The following is a 23,341-nucleotide window of genomic DNA, read 5'->3' as shown; positions in this document are numbered from 1 at the left end:
CGAAAAGACGCAGATGTACATGTTAGCGGGTTTAGTCTAGAAAATGGCCCGGATGTTGTAATCGCTTCGCCCGAGCCGCTTTATTTAGACTATGATCAGACATCATCCCTGCCACTCTGGAACCTTGCTCACGTGTTATCGTTCCTACATCACGGATACCCCAGTAGGCTCATGTTCCATCTGAACAAATATCTTCACAGCTGAATTTTCTAGTATACGATAGCGAGCGATACTGTGGCACAACATTGCTGTTCGTGCGGCCGCTGACCGTAAATTAATTCGTGCCCGCGCGCCAAAACAATACGATCCGCAATGGATTAACACTTGCAACAACTGTTAGAATGAGACAGATGCCATTATAGCAAATAACTATTGTGTTTATTCATTTATATATAAAATGTCTGACAATTAAGAATCCTGCAGAGTGTGAAATACGCCTTGTTTATTTTCTTAGCATTAATACCATTAAAAAAAATTGAAATTTACTGACAGAATTTTAACACATTCACTGCGGATGACAAAATTACCAGTGACAAAAAATGCGGAAATTTTTTTTTTTTTTATTTACCCAAAACGGAGTCAGGATAGCCGAAAGGGTTGTCCAAGGTATCTCAGAAGCTTCGTTGGCCGGAACGGGTGACGTCATGTCTGTGCCGAGTCTGCTCGTCATCTGCACCGGGTGCCGGTTCCCGTGTTGTATGTGCTCGCAGCGCACTAGGTTTCGGCACAAACGCTCGCAAATTACATGTATATAGTATATGAATGACACGTAGATAGTACATCAATTACACATATATATCACATATTAGTTTGAAAAATATACAACATCAAAAAATGTTAACACTCCCCCCTCCACGAGTAAAAATTAGAAAAAAACTATATACATCCCCACCCACCGCCAAAGACTAAAAACTATTATTTGTCCTAGTGATACTTATCAAAGCAACTGAGTTCACACAGACCTGGTTCGTCAGGGCACACTGCACAATAGTACACTGTTTCCTTATGCTTGCCTTCTTGGTAGCAAACGCGGCACCTCCGGGTAACTGACTTGCCGTTTCCTTTGCGCTTCACTTTTTAAGACAACACCCACAAGTGTCTATGTCTTATACACTATACACGGATTTGGCTGTGAGTCAGTCTATTGAGTTTTGGTGGTGGATAGGTGGATTGTCTAAGTTGGGAGTGGTTTCAATATCTTGCATACATGTCATTAGTTAGTCGTAAGTGTTACAAATTTTAGTAATTGTTTGCATTGCCTCTATTGTTATATATGGCTCTTGCAATTAAGGTTTAAAAAATAATTTTGGTAGTTATGTTTTGAGTTATTCATTTTCTTACTCAGTAAATGGTCTAATATGTTCCTAAAGGAGCCCGAGGAAAAAACTAAAAGCTAGGTTTTAGAAATGATGTAGAGGGTATGTGAGATCATTTGCTAATGGAGCAAAATTAACTGATGAATCCCCATGAAAAATCTTAGAAAGAACTGCTGTTGCGTGTAGTGTTATGAAGACGTTGATTTAACCTTGCAACTGACTTTATGCAATTTTCAATGCATTCATTATGTTATCAAAAGGAATTGATCTATTGGCAATCCATTAACTCTGTTGTAATATATATTGTTACATAATAGAGGCTGTATATATTTATAGTAGGAATGCTATGATATTTAAACACAAAAAGGTGGTAAACTCTATGGACAATGGTAGTTTGATCAAACACTCCACTTAAGATTAAGTTATAGCTAACCGTGAAAGCTAAACTAAAAGCTTGGTAAATTTAAACTAAAAACAATTAGTTGATTCTGATTAACTTTCCCATTGGTCAAAGTTTCCTGACCAAACAGTAAAAATGATCCTTACAGATAAATTTCTTTGTATCACAAGTTTTGTTCAGTTATTTTAAAAGTATATTTAATCCTTGAAAAATAATTTTACTTTCAAAGGAAGTTAGTCTTATCACAAGTTGATTGTAAAATTGGAGGATTAAAATTGAGAGATATCTGAGGGTTCACTTTTCTTATTAGCTCATTGGAGTCATTATTTTTATTTGTTTAAGAGAGCAAAGACAGCCAAACCTTCAGTGCACGATCTGTAATGAATAAGATAACACAATTTTAACTGAATGCTCCATGAATTAATACTTCAGTAAAAGAGTAATATGGAAATGTTATGAACCGTTTGTACATTTTATTACGTTAATAATGATATATTACATATTTATTATTGTATAATATAATGTATTTTTACAGCTGGCAGGGGCTATAATCGGCAAGGCAGGGGCCAGAATTCGGAAAATTCGTTTGGAGTCCGGCGCCGGTATAACAATTGAGAAACCGCTGCCGGGCGCTACGGATCGGATCATCACCATCACTGGTCTGCCCAATCAAATAAAAATGGCACAATATTTATTACAGCAAAGGTAATTTTCTAATATATATCTTAATACACTGCTCAAGATTTAAATACACTGTTCAGTACTTATTGACTAATTCAGCTATGATTTTACTTTTAATAATTAGAAATTTGTTTACTTGGACTGCTTAAGTTTGTCAAGTTCAAACTCATCTTGATCCTGGTTAGATAGATCATGCTAAAAAGTACATTAAAGGTATGGCATATAGTATTTTCATTAGAACGTAAAGAAAAGTTTTAAAACATCTACAAAAAACAGATATATTTAAAGATGATTTGGAGAAATTTCAATTTAAGGCTACAGATAAAAATTTAAGCGTAGTGATAAACATCTAAAACATTACAAGACCATTAAGTGTCGCATTGCCTATTGTATAATGACGAAAGATCATACTCTTTACTTGTGTTATTTAAGATAACTAGGTGTGAGACAACTCCAACAATGTTCAAAGTTGATTTTTCTCCAAAAAAGTGTAAAGATTATTAGTTTTTCTATTTTTTGCTGGTAGTAATATTTAAGTTATTTACAAGTTAAAGTTTGTTATTCGTGATGGATCATTTGAATGGCTAGTAGGATTTTGGACATAGCCATTGTAATATGTTAATAAAAGTATAACACTATGTTTCAAAGGATTGAAATGTACCCCCTTCTTCAGGTGTCATAAAACCCTAAGACATCACAAACAAAATTTTAATAGTAACAGGGAATTTTGTGTAGCAGTCCATTGCCACACTATTTAGTTCAATCATGATCTAGCATTGTTCCTGTAATATCGGCTGAGTTGAGTTGAAAATAATGGAATCAGAATCTAGTAGGAAATTAAATATAATTCTGAATTTATCAATAATAAAAAATAAATATAGAATAATATTTCAATACATTTTGTTTGGTTGTAGTTCATAGTACAGTTCTGAATATACAACTAATATTACAACAGTGCATATCTCTTACATTGTTGAAAGATATATTATTGTATTATACTTTGGTGTAAGGTCCACATGTTTTAACTACTTAACATGCTAGGTAACTGATGTACAGTTAACATCTCACTGTTGGGTTTTTTAAAATGCTCTCAACCATTTAGAGGTAAGACTAGGAATAATCTGGTTGTAATAGTTTAATGATTATGAAATTTATTCGCATAATATCAGTGTTATTTTTCTTAACATTTGTTTAGATATAAACTATGTTCATATCTTTGAATCAGTGTTCAGTAATTTACGATTTCATGGAACAGTGCTAGGGAGAGCATCACACATAGTCCGAAACCACATTCAGTGCAATGATAAATTACTACATCCAGTGATAATAATAAAAAACATCACGTCTTGATCTGTAAAATCAGCTATGTGGAATAAGATTGCACCACTCTAATAGGCTTAATATAGTTTGTCTAGTACCCATGAACAATGGTATATTTTGGAGTTTGCATTGGCAATGCTAGATGCTGGATGACAGAAGCCTCATAGTTGTGAAAGTTTACTTAAAGTTCCATATATGAATGGGTGTAGAAGTGTGGGTTTGGTGTGCGAAAATTTTACACTTTTACATCAATTAAGGGGTTAAGCAATATACAAAGTTAAGTCTGTAGGTGTAAAATTTGTGTTAATAATAACATTGGTCAAAGTTCAATTGATTAATTTGAATGTAGTTATATTTTTTTTCCTGGATCCATTATATATTTCACAGTTTTAAGGTTCTCAGGATAATGTATCTTAGGTAGTTTAAGATTTTCTGCGGAAGCAGTGTTTCATCAGCAACTAGATGTGTGTGTGCCTGCCTCTGTCTAACCTGACACGGATTGTATGGAAGACTAGTGATTTTGTTGTTGGTATTGAGAAACAAGAAATCTCTAGTCGTCCTACAGACCGAAGTCGCCTGCTACTAACATCGCTCCGGTCGTCTGCTTCTCGCCATTAACATATACAACATTGTCACTCCTTATAATACAGTATTGTGTTAATGTATCTGTCTCAAGAGCAACTAGAATGGGTTCTTATTGCTTGACTAAAATATTTTCAAAACATGCTTCTTAATTTCTTGCTTATTCTGTTGCTGTTGTGAAGTCTATAAAATAATATTTCATCTTGTTTGTTTGTAAAGCGCAACGTCTACTGTTTAAATTAATATATGACCTGTACATAACCTAAAGGTAAAAATGTAGCTCTGTAACAAGAAGACGGACTAAATTCCAAAGGATATTAACAAAACTATATTGTTTTCACACACAAAATGTTGAGTTATGTAATTATAAAATATTACTGGTGTAGATAAAAAACTATTAAAATGTATGTAGAATTTAATTTGGCTACAGATAATTAAAATATTAGTTATGCTTAGTATCATTGATTATTCAGAAACTAAATTTAAATTCTCTTGCATAAATTTTACATTAAATCCAAACCTAATTAAAACTAAATTTGTGACGTGTTCAAACTTGTGTATACTTTTTTATGAATGAATAAATCATTATTGGTTATTGAAACCAGGGTGGCCACCCAACCAGGAAACCGGAAATAAGCCAGGAATCTTCCTGTAGAACCGAGAAAATGTTAAAAACAGTTTACCCGTCTCCATGAACATTGTAATCTCGAACATTGTATTTTATGCAATGTGGTCCATGCGATTGTGAATGAAGATCGACATATGTTTATGAACTCCGTCTGAAGCAGGTTGATCCAAGGTTGCCTTCACTAAGTAGTGGAATTTATCTTGGTTAGTTCTACTCCTGTGCCGCGGCACACCTTCCCTCCTCCCCACCCAAAAAAATCCATGTAACATTACATTGGACAATAAAAGTCAGCTCACCGATCATCTCAGGTCTCAGGTTATTGAAATGAATGGTAAGCTCTAAACGGCAGAGCGGTAGTGATAATGATATAATCAGATTTTTTTGTGTTTAAGCATAATTCAGTCGCCGAAGTGGAGTCTCCGGACGAAGTTGTCCATCTCTTATTCTTGATTAAAAATAGTATTTTGAAAATAACTGTGTCAGATAGATAGCACAAAAAGCCTAAAATGTGCAGTGTTCACCCTATAAACAGGCTTAGAGTTCTGTTCATTGGATATTGCAATATGTTTGACGATTTGATAAGATGTGCAACCCGATTTTTTTTTAGTACACCAGAATGTCACTTGGATTTTTACGAGGCCTGATAAGACATCTTTTAGGAGGACATTTGCCAGGACAGGATTACTTAGCAGTCATCTATCTAAGCAGCTCAATGTTGCTCGAATATGTAATCCTAAATCTGTTTGGTCTGTTGGTTATGATTCCATTTGGTTTCCATAATACAGTAGTCGGACAGGTAAAACCTCAGATAAAGTAAACAATACATTATTTTATATTTCCTTATAATCAATTTTTTGTTTTAATTTTTCAAATTTTATGTTATACAGTTTAAACAAATTTAACAGTTTATACATATGTTGAACCTATATGACATAAAGAGAATGTCGTAAGGAATAAATCAACAACATTAATCATACTCGCTCTACTATGCATTATAGAGTTACAATTATATTTCTAAAACTATGCAAAATGCCTTAAATGAGCCAGGTGTTTTTGGCTAGTAAGTCTTAATTTTTGGAACATCTCCAAAGCATTACTGTCAATTCATTTTAAAAGTGTCATATTTATGTGTTATCGTATTTGATGAGTGCTATTTTCAATAACTTTTTGTTTGAATATTATTTTTGTCCCCAAAATTGTGTTAGACAGAATTAAAAGGTTACAGCACTTGACTGTCACATTTCTTTTAAGTAATATTTGATAACTCTAGTTTCAGGATTTTTGTATACTATTAACAATTCTCTAGTCTTGTTGAAACATTTAGTATTTTGTTGAACATTGATTATTTCTTTGTTTTCAAAATGGCTATGAGATCTTCATCATCGAGTAATCTTGGTGATATATATTTAAATTATATCAAGAATACCGTAATTCTTTTCCTTAGTAACAAACACTCCAACAAAATCCTGTTACTGTTAGTATGCAGGGTGAGGTAGACCACCTATCCACGATGTAGAAACCATAGACAGTTAAAAATTTTAAACAGCATTACATACCACCTGCTGTTTACATTGGAAGTAGAAAATGAATATAAAATGAATTTCTTGCTGACATAATTGACAATAGAAAACTAAGTCACTTATAAGATTTACATGAAACTTTGCAACCACAGATTATGCATTCAATGCATCACAACATCATCTATATCAATATAAAATTGCCATTTTCAATAGTATGGTATATAAACTGTCAGTGCTCTTCTGTACAGAAAATTATGAAAACGAAGTTACCAGTACTAAACATATAGCAACAGTTACTGACTACAAAAATATAGTACAAAAATAATAATAAATAAAACAATACATGAAATTACTTCAAGAAAAGTTATAGTAATTGAATGTGGTGGCATACCAAACCCTAATATAACTCATATAAAACACAAAATATAGTCATAGCTCCCAAGGCATTGAATAAAATAGAAAACTACTAATATTTTGTGTTAGAGTACTCAAGACGAACACAACTGCCCTGGAGCTAGGCAAAGTAAAAGTTTGTTACATCCACAATTTTATAATGGACAAACTGGATATTCATTAAACATACACTAAAAAGTGTGGCAATAGAGTACTGTAGCCTTATTTCTTCAATTTTTTTGTTTTCTTTTGTATTCTTTGTTTTGTCTTTTTTGTATTTATTGAATGGGAAGGAGCAAAATCTATATACAAAAGATGAAACTTGTGTATAATCAATTCAATTGTACTGTGTTGTGTAGCCTTGTTACTTTTAAAACTGTGCTAATCAGTAATAAGTCAGTACCATATATTGTTGTTGTGTGTTATGTATACAATTTTCCATTGTTTACAGTGTGTGTGTGTGCGCGTGCACGTGTATGTGTGTGTGTGTGTGTGTGTGTGTGTGTGTGTGTGTGTGCACAGTAAAAAGTATGTATACACTCTGTTTAGTTTTTTATGTATAAAGATGAAGGGATGGAACTTTGGATACCTTTCTAGGAAATAAAAGTGAACTTTTTAGTCGCTGTTACAACTTTGTCAATTTCCCCAAAATGTTATTGGGGAGAGGGGGCTCCAAATTTTTAAATTTAAAAATCTATTATGTGACAACTCATATGAAATGTCTTGATAAAAGAAGAACAGTGGAAATTAGAGCTTTTTATCGCAACCAAGTACAAAATGGCAGCTCATTGAAACTATTTAAGTTAAAAGCATGGATGGATCTTGCTCAACCTTCAATGGAGACAAAGATAGAAAAATGAAACTCAAGACACCCCTCTAGGAAACAAAAGTTCCATTTTCCCAAAATGGGCTTTTAGGAGAGCAGTTTAAAATTTTTAAACGTAGAATTACAGTAGGCACTAGTAATTCAATTACGTTAAGCAATAAAACTGCTAAAACATACTAATCTGTATATATATATATATATATAGAGCACCACAGCTTTGTGGCATTTCTTGTAAATACTGCTAGTGACGATAAAACTTCATTGTTGCAATTGGCGTAAGGGTTCAATACTACATTTGTCTATTTGGTTTGAAAATAGACTAGATAATCGGAAATTTTTGACCGGGAAATAACCGGGAATTCGAAAAGAGGTTTTAAATGGCCACCCTGAATTAATTACTTATGGGTCTTGACTTTTAAAAATGTTGACAGCTATATATATATATATATATATAAATTTATATAACTATTTAAATATATAACTATATATACTGTATAATTTTATATATATTGAATTGATATGTAAAACTATACAAGATTTGTGACTGAGGTTATTATACAATTTTATAAAACCCAAAACATTATTAGAATAACTGTTTTATCTAGTAACTATCCCTTTTTTAGAAAGGTATTATAACAATTTTGGTTTCTACTAACCATAGAAAGTAAAAATCTTAGGTTTTCTCACAATATTTATCATTATATTGTTCTATTGTTTGTTGTCAGATATTGTTATGTTTACAGTTTATAACAATTTATAAACATTTTACAAATTTTTGTTTTTGATCTCTAAACGTAAGTTTTTGTGCTAAAGCTAATTTATTTACATAAAGATTTAGAAAAAATATAAATTTTCTGAAACTAGTTTAAATTTATGACCATTTAGGCTATCTTGGAATTTGAAATTTATATACTTAACTATATTGTCCAAGCATACCCCTCTCCCTTTTTTACATGCTTAAAACAGAAAAATTTCCCCACTCACCATAAAAAACTCAAATAAAAATATTTACCCTAGTTACTTATTATCATTGTATTATAGAATCAAAAATCAAGAAGCTTTTATTGTCTTTAAACACAAACTGGTGTAATTGACAAAGTCATAGGCTTATAATTATTTTGTTCTTACTTACTAACAATTACAATTATATATTGTTTAACATATAATATAATCACAACAATAAAATATTACAAAATAACAAATTAACAATGGCCTAATTAAAATACAGTGTGGCCCATAAGTCAGTTGTCAGAAATAAAAATACAAAGTTACCAGAAAAGTACAAATACTTTATCTGTACAAAGTACAGTATTATTAATGTAATTATTATTATTTATTTTTAATTATTATTTTAAAGAGTATCTAACCTACAATAGGTGCTCAAAGTCGCTTCCACGTTGTTCTATACAAACATTGCATCTTTTCAACACTGAATTACAAATCCGTTCGCATATGTTCAGGAACTGTAGGTTTTCTAATTCTGATTCTACACGTTCCTTCAAATGATCAACGTCACGAATCTTGACGGAATTAACCTCATTTTTGAGAATACCCCAGACTGAAAAAATCCATGGGCGTAATATCTAGGGATCTTGGAGGCCATTCAATAGTGCCCCGTCTGCCAATCCATTCATTGAAGTTTTCATTGAGAAAGTCTCTCACAATAACTCCATAATGAGGGGGAGCGCCATCTTGTTGCCATATCAACCTTTCCTTAACCGGCTGGACATTTTCAAATAGTGGATTGTTTTCTAGTTCAATAAGCACTTCATAAAGCATTTCTCGGTAATTTTCAGCATTGACAATCCCATTTAAAAAATACGGCCCGATTAGCCCACCGCTGAATATCCTTACTCATACACTCATGCCAGGAGCATTCAGTTCTGTCTTCATCACCACATGTGGATTAGTAGAATCCCAATAAACACAGTTATGTCGATTCACTCTGCCATTCACTTTCGCTTTATCGCTCCAAAAAATGCATTTTGAAAACATTGGATCAGCTCGGATTGTGTACCATTCGCGTACCAATTCCAAACGCCTGTCGGGATCATCTTCATTTAGGCCTTGAAGTAAAATAGGCCTACATGCTTTCAATTACAAAGTTTCTGCATCCTTTGTAGACTTGTTCTTGGTAATCCATATTCCTTGGACGCTTTCCTTTGAGATTTAGTAAGATTCTCTTCTGTAGTTACAGACACTGGCCTACATGAACGAGAAAGTTCTACCACTGACCCAGTTTCTTACATCTAATTTCTGAATACCTTGTCGAGATGAAGGTCTAACGTTTGGAAAACGTTCCACAAACGAATCACACACATCAATGTAATTACGATCATATTTCCGCCATGATTTTAACACAAATATACGCTGTTCTGTTCTTAACTTAAGTTGACTAAATAACATACAACAACATAACCTCAAACTGCTATTGTAAAGTAACTTAGCATAACTGCTGCCGGTTAACAACTGTAGTCAAGTTCACAACAGACTGCAATTGCGCTAGTCAAAACATCGTCTAAAATATCGCTAGTGACAACTGATTTATGGACCACCCTGTGTATTATAAACTTTGTTCTACAGATACACATTTAGACAATACAACAAAGTGATTTTTGATTAAAATACTAATACTAAAATAAAATTTAAAATGACAACAAAGACATATAACAGCTATTAAAATAAGACAAACACATAATTAAAAGTTCAGACGTCAAAAACTTAATGTACTAATATCATTATATATATATTATACTGTTCATTGTGAACAAAATTCAGTGTTTAAGGAAAATACTAAGAGCAGTTGAATGGTTAAACATGTTCACTAAAAATAAATCTTTTGTAGTAAAAAATATATTTCTTATAGCTCCTCAGTAATTTCTTGTGTTATTGTCAATTTAACTGCTGTTGTTATTTGTACTAAGAGATATGTTATGATTATGAATAATTATAGTGTCTTTTAATTCACTTCCACATTTTTCACTACTACTTTCTATCTTGTAACATTTTTAATAAAAGCAGTGAAATCATTACAATTTACAAATTATGCATAAACATACATATAGAAAATACAAACTGCGATCAAAATAGTATTTACAAAACAATGATTACATATTAATCTAGATATCTATCTACACCATAGAATAAAGAAGATCATTACGTTTTCATAGACAGTGTATGACAAAAATGCACTGTAGCAATTGTTAATTTGTGTAATGTTGAACACCTCTTGCCAGTTAATACATAGCTTGACTTGTGGTAATGCATGTACATAAATATAGAATTCTACTTGCAAATAATACAGCTTGACTTGTGGCCATGCACGTATATAAATATAGGAAATTATAATTGCAAATAATACAGCTTGACTTGTGGCGATGCACTTACATAAATATAGAAAATTCTAATTGCAAATAATATTTTATTATCTACATAAATACAATGATTTGTTAACACATTCTTTGCGGATGACGAAATTATCGGCGACAGAAAATGCGGGAATTTTCTTTTTTTTTACTTACCCAAAATGCAGTCAAGATAGCCAAAAGGGTTGTCCAAAGTATCCCAGAAGCTTCGTTGGCCGGAAAGGATGACGTCATGTCTGTGCCGAGTCTGCTCGTCATCCGCACCGGGTTCCAGTCCCTGTGTTGTATGTGCTCGCAGCGCACGAGGTTTCGGCACAAACACTCGCGAATTACACGTATATAGTACATGAATGACACATAGATAGTACATCAATTACACGTATTGGGGTGGGGTGGGGTGGGGCCCACTGGGGGTGTGGGATGCCGCCTTCATTGTCCCTAGAACTGTTCGAACTCGACTCATTGTCTTCATCAGATGAAAAATTATCGTCAATAACATTATCGTCTTCCTCCATTATGAGTACATACACTTACACAGTCAACAGACACTATAATCCACTCACACAATATCGCAAAGCATACACAACAAACGAAAATGGCGAACCGGCGACGAATCGCACCAACTTATTCACCAAAACAGGCACACCTCGCTATGAGTGTTACAGCCTTCCTGGCAAACTGCTCAGCTCACACTGAGGCAATATGAAAGTAGCTGCCGTATGCCGAGCTCGCCCGGCGCGCCATTTTCGCATGGAGAGCATGCTCGTCACCCGCAGTGAATGTGTTAAATAGGTTATCTGTCTTCATTTTTGAAACAAACAAAAGCGTGTTCTTAGGGTTGGCAATTTGCGTACTTAAATATACAAATTTCAAGTAAAATCGCAATATTTAGCTACCCTCTATGTGACAGTTTCAGTGTTTTGTATCTTATGGGCGAGAATGCCTTGTGCCATGTCACCGTAAGGGATGTTACAACCAAGTCTCTGTTGATAGATTTTAATAGGCTGGAAGCATTTTTTACAAATGAAAATGCTAAAGACATTGAAGGAAATAAACTTTGTTATATAATTCAAGCAATAGCAAGAAGAATGCCCTCACTTAAATTCATAAGATTTCTTAAACTAAATCTCCAGCAATAATTGTATCGTCTTGGTCCCAAATTTCCTCACTGTAACAGTCTTGTTGGCTTAAACTGTGTGTTTGTGTTGCTAGTGGTGAGTGAAGTTTCTCGAAATTAAATTGAATGAAAACTAAGATTGATTTGAAAATTACCTAGGAAAGATTTCAAGGACTCCTCCCACCATCCCTATCAGTAGAATAAGCTATGGCCCAAACCATAGATTTTAGTGTGAACTGTATCATCTTTCACAGAAATGTATGAAAAATGAAATGATAAATGAATCCAATGTTATATTTTGGAAGTATAGTTCTTTCTATTAAATTGCAAAAGAGTTTTTATTTATTAAATTGGAATTAATTTTTTTGTAAACATGAAATATAATGTTATGGTAATTACAAGTCCTGTTTCTTTTAATAACATGCCATTGTCATTGAATAATTTATATTTTTGTTGTAGCAATTCTGTTTGGGATGGGGTAGTGTAGTTGGTATACTTTGTGTTAAAATGTATTTTACCAATGGTGCCAGAATAGCTTGTTCTGGCTCTAGTTTCAACAGTTTCTAGACAGAGCTGACCTAAATGCCTTATTGATTATCATAATATTTTACTTCTTTCTAAATGGTTACAGTAATACATATATATAATTTTTCAATAAACATTGAATCACAAAAAGTACTTGCTCTGTCGGGACTCGAACCCGAATCTTTCACTTGCCGGGTGAATGTGCTACCATTACACCACAGAGCTGTTACTTTTTACGATTCAATTATGTTGTATTTGGCCGTATGTATGTTGTATTTTTGTATGTGTGTATATATATATATATATATATATATACAAAATATATATAATATATATACATACACAATCTGACAAACTACATGCTATTATTTACTTGTTAATGTAATGTTTGTTCTTTTATTATTATATTTTTTATGAAAAGTAATGTTATCATCATCATTTTACAGTTACCAACCCTCCGACTGATAATAAGAAACTCCTAGAATGATGCACTGCTTTTTGCACAGTATATTTTTATATTCTATTTTTAGCATATGTGCTAAATTCTAAGTAATAAGTTTTATATATCTTTTTTTTTTACAAACCAGAGAAAACTTTAAAATAATACAAATATACATTTACTAGATTATTGTTGTTTTTTTTGTACATAAATTGAAAAATGTGTATTGTAAATTTTTTGTTTTCTAAGTTTCACTCCATGTAACTTTCACGTGACTTTGAGATAGAAAGAGTCTGTAAATGTAAAAAATACACACAGTTTTGTAGTGATCAAAAAGATTATAACGCATATACAATTATTTACAACACAAAAAAGTTTTTTTTATTAAAATGTAAAGTATGTATAACTTTTTTTGCAGTACGCATCCATATTGGTGAGATATATCAGATAACTAGCTGTTTCCCGCGGCTTCGCACGCGTCTCTTAAGCTTTGCCCGTATATTTCTTTGCCTTCAAATAGTGTTTGGATATTTTAATATACGTAACTACTGTGTTGTAATTGCAGTTTATAATGTGCAGGCGCTTTGATAACTTTTATATCTTGCAGTACAGCCTGGTGGTTAGTTACATCAATGGGCATTGCGTATAAACCTTCTACATAGAAAAATACAAATTTTCATAGTGATCGGTCCAATAGTTTCTGAGTCTATAAAGGACAAACACACAAACATTCATTTTTATATATTATGATTGCAGAAACAGTTTAAACAAAATTTGTCGTTTCTCTTAAGCTTACTCTATGCTTTAAAACTATAAGTGTAAAGAAATTTATATATAAATATATTTTTTGTCGCATTATATAATATGTTTACAAAGAACAGCTGATTAAAAATTTGAAAAGACTCTTTCACTTAATAACATATGTTTGCTGCAATGCATTTCTTACGGGTATTTCTGTAACCAGTGGGGCGGAATCCTGAATCGGGAAAGGGATAAAAAGTATCCTATAACCTTCTACAGATCAAGACGAACAAATTAAAACAAAAATTAGGCGAATCCGTCCAGCCGTTTGTGAGTGATGCTGTTACACACGAACAGTTTCATTTTTATATTATAGATGATAAATTGTTTTCACTGTCACTATCAATTTTCACAACCCAACTAACATTCCACCGGTTTATATTCATCTAAACTACCTGACAACAAATCTGACAACCATCCTGCACTTTATTTGCCGATATGTTACTTTCATCATCAGAACTAATATTTTCATCATCCAATAGTTCTTGTATATAATTTGAACAATGAGGATTGCTCATTTCACAACATAACAATCTATATTATAAACAATTAGCCTACATAATAAACTAGAAACAGAAGTAACAAAGAACGTCAAGGCTGTGCAGCGCGACACCACCTGCATTGCTGTGCGGCATTTGGATCAGCTAACAACGAGTAATATAACGAATGTAAACTATAAAAAAAATGAATTGATATTTATGAATAGAGGATTCGTCTGGTGCAAGTTTTCTTTATAACTTAAACTGTTTTTGTGTAATATAAACGGAAAGTTGACTGACGTCTGTGCTAGAAGACCAAGTTTAATCGTAATTAATTCAAAACCAGATTAGACGTTCCCAAATACTATATATATATATTTATTTTATGTATGTATAGACCATAGTATTTTACACAATTTTGTATGAGTTTCAATATGTATTTCAGAAAAAATACTTAATGCATTTAATTTGAATCCTTTAAATAATAGATAGGTATTTATTATTAACATATATCCACTATTAAACCTGTTGACAAGTACATCATAGGCCAAATGAGTGCTCACTGCATTTGCTGTTTAATCCAGTAAGAAAGAGTATGACATCTAGACTAGTGTTGATAATTAACGTTTTTCTGATGTACTGTGCAATCTATTGGAATTATTTGGAACTTTTTCAGCTATCTTGATAATACCGCTATACAAATCCTAGTTCTGTATAGTGGTGGTATCTATTGGCAATATTTAGATCTGTTTTAAATGTAAGAGTTGACTTTTACTTCCAAATAGTCTGTTTGTGGCCAAATTCACAGTCAGGTGTAGAACTTGTAGAGCACTGCATAAGCCGTGCACACTCGTCAAATGGTTTAAGACAGAATTTAGTTCTTTAAATTATGTATTAATAATTTAAACAGTAACATTTATAAATTGTTCAAATTTTACAATACCTCTTACAAAATCAAGTAGGATTCCTGCTAAATGCATTGCTGAGGACGTAGGATTAGAATGTAACCTTTAATTTGAGTCTTGTCACAATATAGAGAAAAATAAGATTAGGATGACAACGATTGATGAATAACTAACTAATGGACCTTAAATCTTCCTTAAACATCCTTAACCCTCCATCTGATAAGATCGCATGGTGTGACTCAATTAGACCCGTCTGTACTGATAGAGTCGCACAGTGCGATCCTTAGTTAGCGTCATATAACAACTATAACGAGATATACGATAAGCTTGCTATTTATATAGTACGAAAGAGGAAGAAATGCCCTTTCCACCTGTATTACTGGAATTGATATTTGGTGGTCTTTGGAATGTAGTGGGATGTAACAATCAGCTGATTTGCACCGCGCCTTTACTGTTGCATTCAGCTCTTGCTTTGGTTTGCTGTTATTGTTCTCGGCACATGTTTGTTTACTGTCTTGACTGTTGTAAATCGTTTGCAATACTAGTTTATGTTTTATTATGAGTGAACTTAGCCGTTCTAGTGCGATTAGGCACTGTTTAGATGAAGAGATTAGTGACGCTTAGATGATTGTTAGTGAGAGGAGGAGAAGAGCAGAGGAGTCAGGATCTGAATCGGAATATGTAAATGTATTTTGGGTTATATAAATATGTATATAAAGAGTTATGTTTTTTCTCATGGTTTAATTTTGTTATACATTAGATATTTTTAGGATTGTATTTGAACCAAAATAACATTTATGAGTGGTTTATTGAGAAAAAAAATATTGAAAGTTTGAAGTATTGCAACAATAGTCAAAATTGACCTACGTACCATTTTTTTTCTGTTTAAGTTCTTAGTGTTAGTGTTTTTATTTTCGTTAAGTTATGTGATGTGTTTCCAACTCAGCATTAAATTTGGAACATTTTGTTTATTTTGGAATTTAGAATACAACAAGTTAGTGTACATATATACACGGTGACCACCGGGAACCGGACGTTTTTTTAAATAAACATAAACCACTTATTTTTTAACATAAAACTTATTTTATTACATAGAAATGTTTGTAATTACATGCCATTTAAGAACAATGTTACTTATGGAATATAACGTCAAATAGATGGTGTCCATTTTCTTGAATGCAGGTTTCTAACCTTTTAAGAAAATCCGCATGTACACGTTCGAGAAGCTCTTGATCAATTGCTGCCACTTTGGTCTTGATTGCATCCTTTAGCTCTGCCAAGGTGCGAGGTTTGTTGTTGCAGACTTGTGATTTGAGGTACCCCCACAAAAAAAGTCACAAGTCGTCAAGTCTGGTGACCTTGGGGGCCACTGGATGTCGCCGAAACGGGAAATAAGCCTTCCTGGAAACATCCGACGGACCACAGCCATTGACAAGCGAGCAGTATGCGGTGTGGCACCATCTTGTTGAAAATAAACGTGTTCATTTCTGTCTAGACCTCTAGACAGGATTTTGCTTGTTAACTTCTCCATTTAAATTAAAATGTGCCTCATCACTCATAATGATTATTGTGCTGTCATTATCTTCGAGCAACACTTGCATGTGAACGGCGAAGTCCTCTCGCTGAGCGTAATCTCTTTCCTATAGCTTCTGAACAACACACATTTTATAGGGATGAAATTCTAAAACACTTTGCAAAATTTTCCGCACTTATTCACGCTTTAACCTTTGTTCACTTGCATGTCTTCTTGCTGAACGACTTGGGCTCCGAATGAGGGCTAGTCTCACCCTCTCGACGTTTTCCGGCGTCCTTATGGTCTTCCTTGGGCCAGGAGATTTTTTCTTTAAAATAACTCCTGTCGTTCTCAGATTTTGAACCCACCTGAGAATAGTATTGCGGGTAGGAACCGTACCATGGCGTCCAAGGTTGAAATGAGTGCGAAAAACCTCCGTTGTACCGTTGTAACAGATTCGCCATTTTGCACATACGCGTTGTATGCAAACATGCGATGCTCCACTGTCCACTGCTCCATGGCTACTGAAATGGCATTGTATAGCGAAGTCATTCACCACACTCTCCCCCCTCTCCCATCTTGGCTGAGCGTGTACTAGCAATTCCAAAAACGTCCGGTTCCCGGCGGTCACCCTGTATTACCTCAAAGTTTAAATTTTAATTTTTTTTATCATTATGCCCGGGTAAAAAAGAAAAAAATTGGAAAAAAGGTAAGTTTTTATTTTAGTTACCAGCTTGTATAATATATATTCTTACAAATAATTTGATGTACAAAACTTGATAATTTCTCACTGTTTTCTATTTTTTTATAATTTTTTAAACAAACCATGCAAATGTCTTGAAAATGCCCTATCATTTTAAAGTGAAATAGTCATCAGCTGGAGGGTTAAACAGTTTTTCATACATTGGAAATATTTATGATATTAGAAGTAAGATTGAACAGGACATCATCAGTAGTAATATCAGACATTAGATCGGTAATTTCATTGTTACTGTAATGTAGCCTTTTCACTGTATACTTTTATTATAACTGAGCATCATTTTATACCAGTGTTCTTACGTACTATGCTATATTTCTTGTGCTCCTTATATCTCTTTAATTCCTATTATATGTACCTTAGAGTAAATTTTAAAATAAAAGATTACCCCCTCTTAATAAAATTTTGCATTATTGGTGGTATGATAGAATTACATATTTATAATTTTACGTATATAATTCAGTCAACAAAAGGATTAGATTAGACTGCAATATACACTAAGTACATTTGTTTTTGGTCTATATTTTATTTTTATTGTTTAAATTAGATTGAATGCCTGTATGTATTTCTGTAACATAACTTTTGAATGAGTAAATTAACGTCTTTATCATTAACGTGGGATGAGATGTTTGAACATTTTCTTTTATAATTATGAATTGTGTAACAGTTCAATCTGTTAGGCAGTATATTTTGTTGTTTTAGCATGAGATTGTTTTTCTCTTGATTATTGTTTTCATATTAATATAGCTCCAAGTGGTACAAGAGATTTTTGTTTTAGATGTTAAAGATTCAAATGTGTTAATTTTCAAGCTAAAATTATAAATAGTAAGTAATACTATAGTATATCGCTAACTCTATTATTGTCTGTTGCAGTGTACATGAAAACACCAATGTAGCAAGAAACCACCGGTACTGAACTCTTATACTTATCACCAGTTTGGGAAACAATATATATTGTTTAAGCAGTACAAAGTTAGTTTATTTTTAGATATTTTAGTATTTTTAAGCAATGTATGTTTGTCATTAAGTTTATTACATTGCAATTTATTGTACAAAATCTGTTACGTTAGTAGTTATTTGTACACTTTGCTTAAACATTGTTAACTTTTCCTTGTGTCAGTAACTATATACATTCTAAACAATTTCCTTAGTTTTATAGTAAGACATAATTAGTGTTGTATTATATTTTATTATTTCTTACACATTAAGGTGATTATTATGTGTGATCAGTCCATCTTAACAAATACAATCAGTACGATCACTAAAATTTTTGCATTTCATTGACAGTCTTCCTGGTAAAATTTGACTTTTCAATTTTATAGTTTAATGTGTGTTTATGAGGGAAAATATGTCAATAAACAAAATTATATTTAGAATTGTGTTGTGTTTTTCTACTCCCAAATTTCTGATTTAATTTTTGAAATGAGTCATAATAAAATTCTTATTCTGAAATAATATAAATAAATTACTGGAAACATAATAATATCCTGAATTCAAAACTCTTTAAGACTTCTATTTAACTTGGGAATGGTTAAAATACCAAGAATCCAACCCTATTTAATTATTTAAAAAAAAGTTGTATTCAATAATTTATGTAACAAGACAATTTTATACTTATTTTGAAATGTTTACATTCATTATATACCCTTTATTATAACAGGGTGGCCACCCGACCGGAAAACCGGGAATAAGCTGGGAATTTTTCTGAGAACCGGGAAAATTTCAAAAATAATTTTTCCATCTCCAAGAACTTATAAAATCAAGACATAATTTGCTTGAATCAAGAACGGATTAATCACGAAACATCTTATTTTACTCAACGTGGCTTGTGAAATTGTGAATGAAGATCGACATTATGTTCATGGCCTACATCTGACGCCGGTTGATCTAAGGTTACCTCCACTAGTGTAGTGAATTTATCTTGGTTAGTTCTACTTCTTTGCCGTGGCAAGCCTCCGACCGATCGTTTCCGATTTCGGCACTAAACGAGGGGTACGCTTTAAGCGGCAGAGTGGTAGTAACCGCGATACAAACGGGTTTTTTTTACTAAAGTAGTATTCAGTCGCCGAAGTGAGGTTTCCAGACGAAGTTGTCCAACTCAGATTCTTTAGAGAAAATAGTGTTTTGGAAAGACGTGTGCTAGATAGATGGCACAGGCCTAAAATGTAGTGTTATAAACAGGCTTCAGAGTTCGGTTCGTTGAATAATATAATGTTTGACGGTTTGATAAGAGGTACAGCCCGGGGTTTTGAGTACACCAGAATGTGTTGGATTTATACAAAGCTTAATAAGATACCTTTTGGAGAAAGTAGTGGGTTAGTTACAACAAGTAACGTCGAGGAGGGGGCGTTTGCGTCCTGTTGCACAGCAACGAGGTAAGGGTTGAGCGGCAGGAGAAACATTTAATGTTTAGAATTAGCGGCGGATAAACGCCATTGTATGATACTGCCCAGCTGCTCACGTCTGCCATGTCTAGTGTCGAGTGTTACCCATATGTACAACACAAACATTAACTTAAAGTCCCCGCTAACCGCTCGTATCGCGGCCGAGGCCTCGGTTGGTCTACGAACAATTGCTCATACACGCTCCGATTGTCATAAAATTACATAGATTAAAGCAAAGGAAGTTATGTTATGTTTTGATACCACGGTCACATCCAAATCTCGACTGACTGCGTTTACAACGGCAAAAAATGGCGCAAGTTGAGTATTCAACTAAACATCGCTATTCTAAACGGGCACAAGTGCTCTCGCGATCGCTGCCGCAACCAGTACCGGATAGTTGGTTACAAGAACTGGAGAATAGTGTCGTGTATGAACAGACTTCGTCTTGACTCCCGGAACCACCAGCGATACAACTGTAGCAAGTACTTGCGACATTCTCGTTAGTAAAATTGCTTATATTGTTCACATATTGCTACAGTATTTGTGCAAATTCTCTCTCATCTTTACTTACCATTGTAAACGCAACTTAATGTTGTTGCCAGTCTACAAACGGCAGACGGCCAGCCGATCGAATGAGCCACGCTCACAGTTTTCGTCGTCAGGGCGGTATTGGTTGGATGACGGCTGGAAAACCCGTCAGTTCTCCGGTCAACTATTTACCGGAACGACTTCTACGCACACGTGACGATCGTTCGGACGATTCGAATTGTTCAAACCATGTAGTCCAACGTGCATGAGGATCTTTATGTCTTGTTTTTTCGTAGTCCTTGACTGTAGACTAACTGACCGAGTCTGCACTGTCTATTCGTGGACAAATACGATCGGCAGTACTCAAATTAGCGATTGGTGAAACATGCTTTTGTAGTTCTTTGTGTACAAATTATTTAGAAATATATAGCAACAGAATAACGTAATTCATAAATAATATCATAATTGAAGTTCGTTTTTTCTGTCTATATTTTTCAATACTAGTGTCTGCTGGTTCTATGCGCTAATTTTAGTTCCTCGATAGTAAACAGTCGATTGCTAATTCGTGTTTTATCTGTACGTCGTACTTTGCATAGTTGTAAATAAATATATTCTCTATAAATATAATGCATACATTTTTACGTAAATGTAATGTATTCTGGAAGCTCATTTCATAACCAACTATTTCTATTACTTACAAAGGAAAACTGACTTGGAATTTTAAATATATTCATTTCCCTGCATCTTTTCAAATTCCTTTGAAGTAACGTGGTATTCTTAACCTTCCCCCACAAAAGATAAATTATTAAATAGAGTTCAGATGAAAGTATTTGGTTTACTTGTTGATTGTACTGAATCAGCCTTGTGTACCGGCGAAATCATTGTCTCTTACTGAAATTTTGTTCACCGCTAGACCTCCGACCCTCAATACTGGGTTGCATTCTGCCCCACGGTAGCGCTGTGTTGGTATTTATTTGTTATCTTTGTATTTCCGGATTGGATACATGTATTTTATAAATACCACAGGAAGGAAAGTTATTAGGTATACACAATGTTATGTCGATACATGGAAAGACACAGAGATAAAAACTAAGGAGCTTAAAATAGGTGATGGCGATAAATCGTCACCGAATTTCTCGCATATCGCTAGCGTCGAAATGCTAGAGCACCGCAGCTTTGTGACATTACTTGCAAATCTCGTAGTGACCATAAAACGTCATGTTTGCACTTGGCGTAAGGGTTAAATACAGTACTATTTGGTTTGAAGATAGAGTAGATAATCGTAAATTTTCTACCGGGAAAAACCGGGAATTTGAAAAAAGGTTTTGGGTGGCCACCCTGTACAAGTATAAAACTCCTTGGATGCCAATTGTCGTTACCTGCATATTGCAATTTCAATGTGAATGATGGCTACCTCAAGTTCACATTCCTCTTACTGCAACGTCTGGAATCTGACGCTGTCACAGACTTGACTCCTGGAATCTGGAGTTAAGTTCATCTGAAGATATCAATAACGGTTGGTGAGGAAGAAGCTCAAAATGAGCACTTAACATCTTTTTGACATCAGAAAACCCTAGACTACGAAAGTTTTATAGTCTAAGCAAAGAGGTATCTTCATTGTCTCAACAGGTGCACAATTGTTTGAAACATTTTCACAAATGTATATCAGGAAGACTATAGTCTTCATATTGCCTTGAACTTATCTAAATTGTGCTACAAAATAACACTGAAACTTGTAGTATTTTTCAAAAGTGATAGTGAAGCAATAACATATTTACATTTACTCACAATTTTATCACAAAAATTAGAATTTAACACCAACAGTATTGTGTATCAAAACAATTTTGTTTTTACTCACTGGTGTCATTTATTTTCTGTTTACTTATTTTTCAGTAATAGAATAATAAATCAAGTGATAAACCGCTTTTATTTACGCAATTTCAACTAGATTACAACTGAACACAGCTAAGAGTAAATCACAACTCAAGTCATCAGCAAATATCACTCTCACAGACGACAAAATAAACGGTCAATTACAAGGTTTTTGTTTTATTCATGGAGATGTTATCTCACTCGTCGCTGTATGAAACCCGGCAACATAAAGAAACCTTTTAAGCCAACCACATTAACTGTTAGCGTTTGCAAGGCGGGCGTTCTTTGATACATTATACAATCTTCAAAATAATTGACTTTGAGACAACTGGTTGCTTCCAAACACTTTAAATACGTAATTTCTAGAGCATTCGTTTTGGTTTATTATCGCGATCGTCGTGTGGATTTTAATCTGATAATGTGGATTGTTTGTGTTTACTTTGTTCAACACTTCTGTCACTGTGATTTATTTTCATTGTTTTTTAGAAATAGGAATTCCTTTTTTCATTTAACTGATTTACTATTGTGTAAGTGATAGTTTTTACCATGGAACAGGATTATTTGGATTGGCACGAAATATGTGCAGTCTTAGATGAAATATTCAGGTAACGATGTAAATACTTTCAGTGATTTTTTATGATGTTGAAGATGATTTTTATTTGATGATTAAAACTTAACTGATGATGAAAACGATACTACTGATCCTCAGACAATAATTTAGATGATGATTTAGGCCATCAACTAGTTGTTGATAGGCCTATGACTGCAAGAGTTGCGGTTGTGTATATACTTTGTACATTTGTTTGAAATTATTTATTTTACAAGTTTTTTTGTCATACAGGAATTGAAATGATATTTATATTCAAGCACACAATTATATGTGGTATCCTGAAAGAAACATGTAAAAAACATAATTTTTAGGCATTTACTGCAACTTTTAAAAATAAGAAACTAAAAAAGCGATTTTACATTTTTTTTAAATTTTCAGTT

At 33.3% G+C, this 23,341-nt stretch overlaps 1 protein-coding gene across 4 annotated transcripts in view; it reads left to right on the top strand.

Moving 5' to 3' along the window:
* LOC124354706 (heterogeneous nuclear ribonucleoprotein K-like) overlaps positions 1-18,943 on the top strand; it is a 94,938-nt gene extending 75,995 nt beyond the window's left edge. For all 4 annotated transcript variants that reach the window (XR_006921706.1, XM_046805361.1, XM_046805359.1 and 1 more), the window contains 2 exons: positions 2,252-2,421; positions 18,441-18,943. Coding sequence is in view for 3 of the 4 variants with exons in the window: in XM_046805361.1 (XP_046661317.1) it covers positions 2,252-2,421; positions 18,441-18,483 (213 nt within the window). In the remaining variant the exon portion in view is untranslated. The remainder of the gene's footprint in view (positions 1-2,251; positions 2,422-18,440) is intronic.
* Positions 18,944-23,341: the final 4,398 nt, after the last annotated feature.

Source organism: Homalodisca vitripennis, chromosome 2, assembly GCF_021130785.1.
Source record: "Homalodisca vitripennis isolate AUS2020 chromosome 2, UT_GWSS_2.1, whole genome shotgun sequence".
NCBI classification, from domain to species: domain Eukaryota; kingdom Metazoa; phylum Arthropoda; class Insecta; order Hemiptera; family Cicadellidae; genus Homalodisca; species Homalodisca vitripennis.
This window is presented reverse-complemented; position numbering and strand designations above follow the sequence as displayed.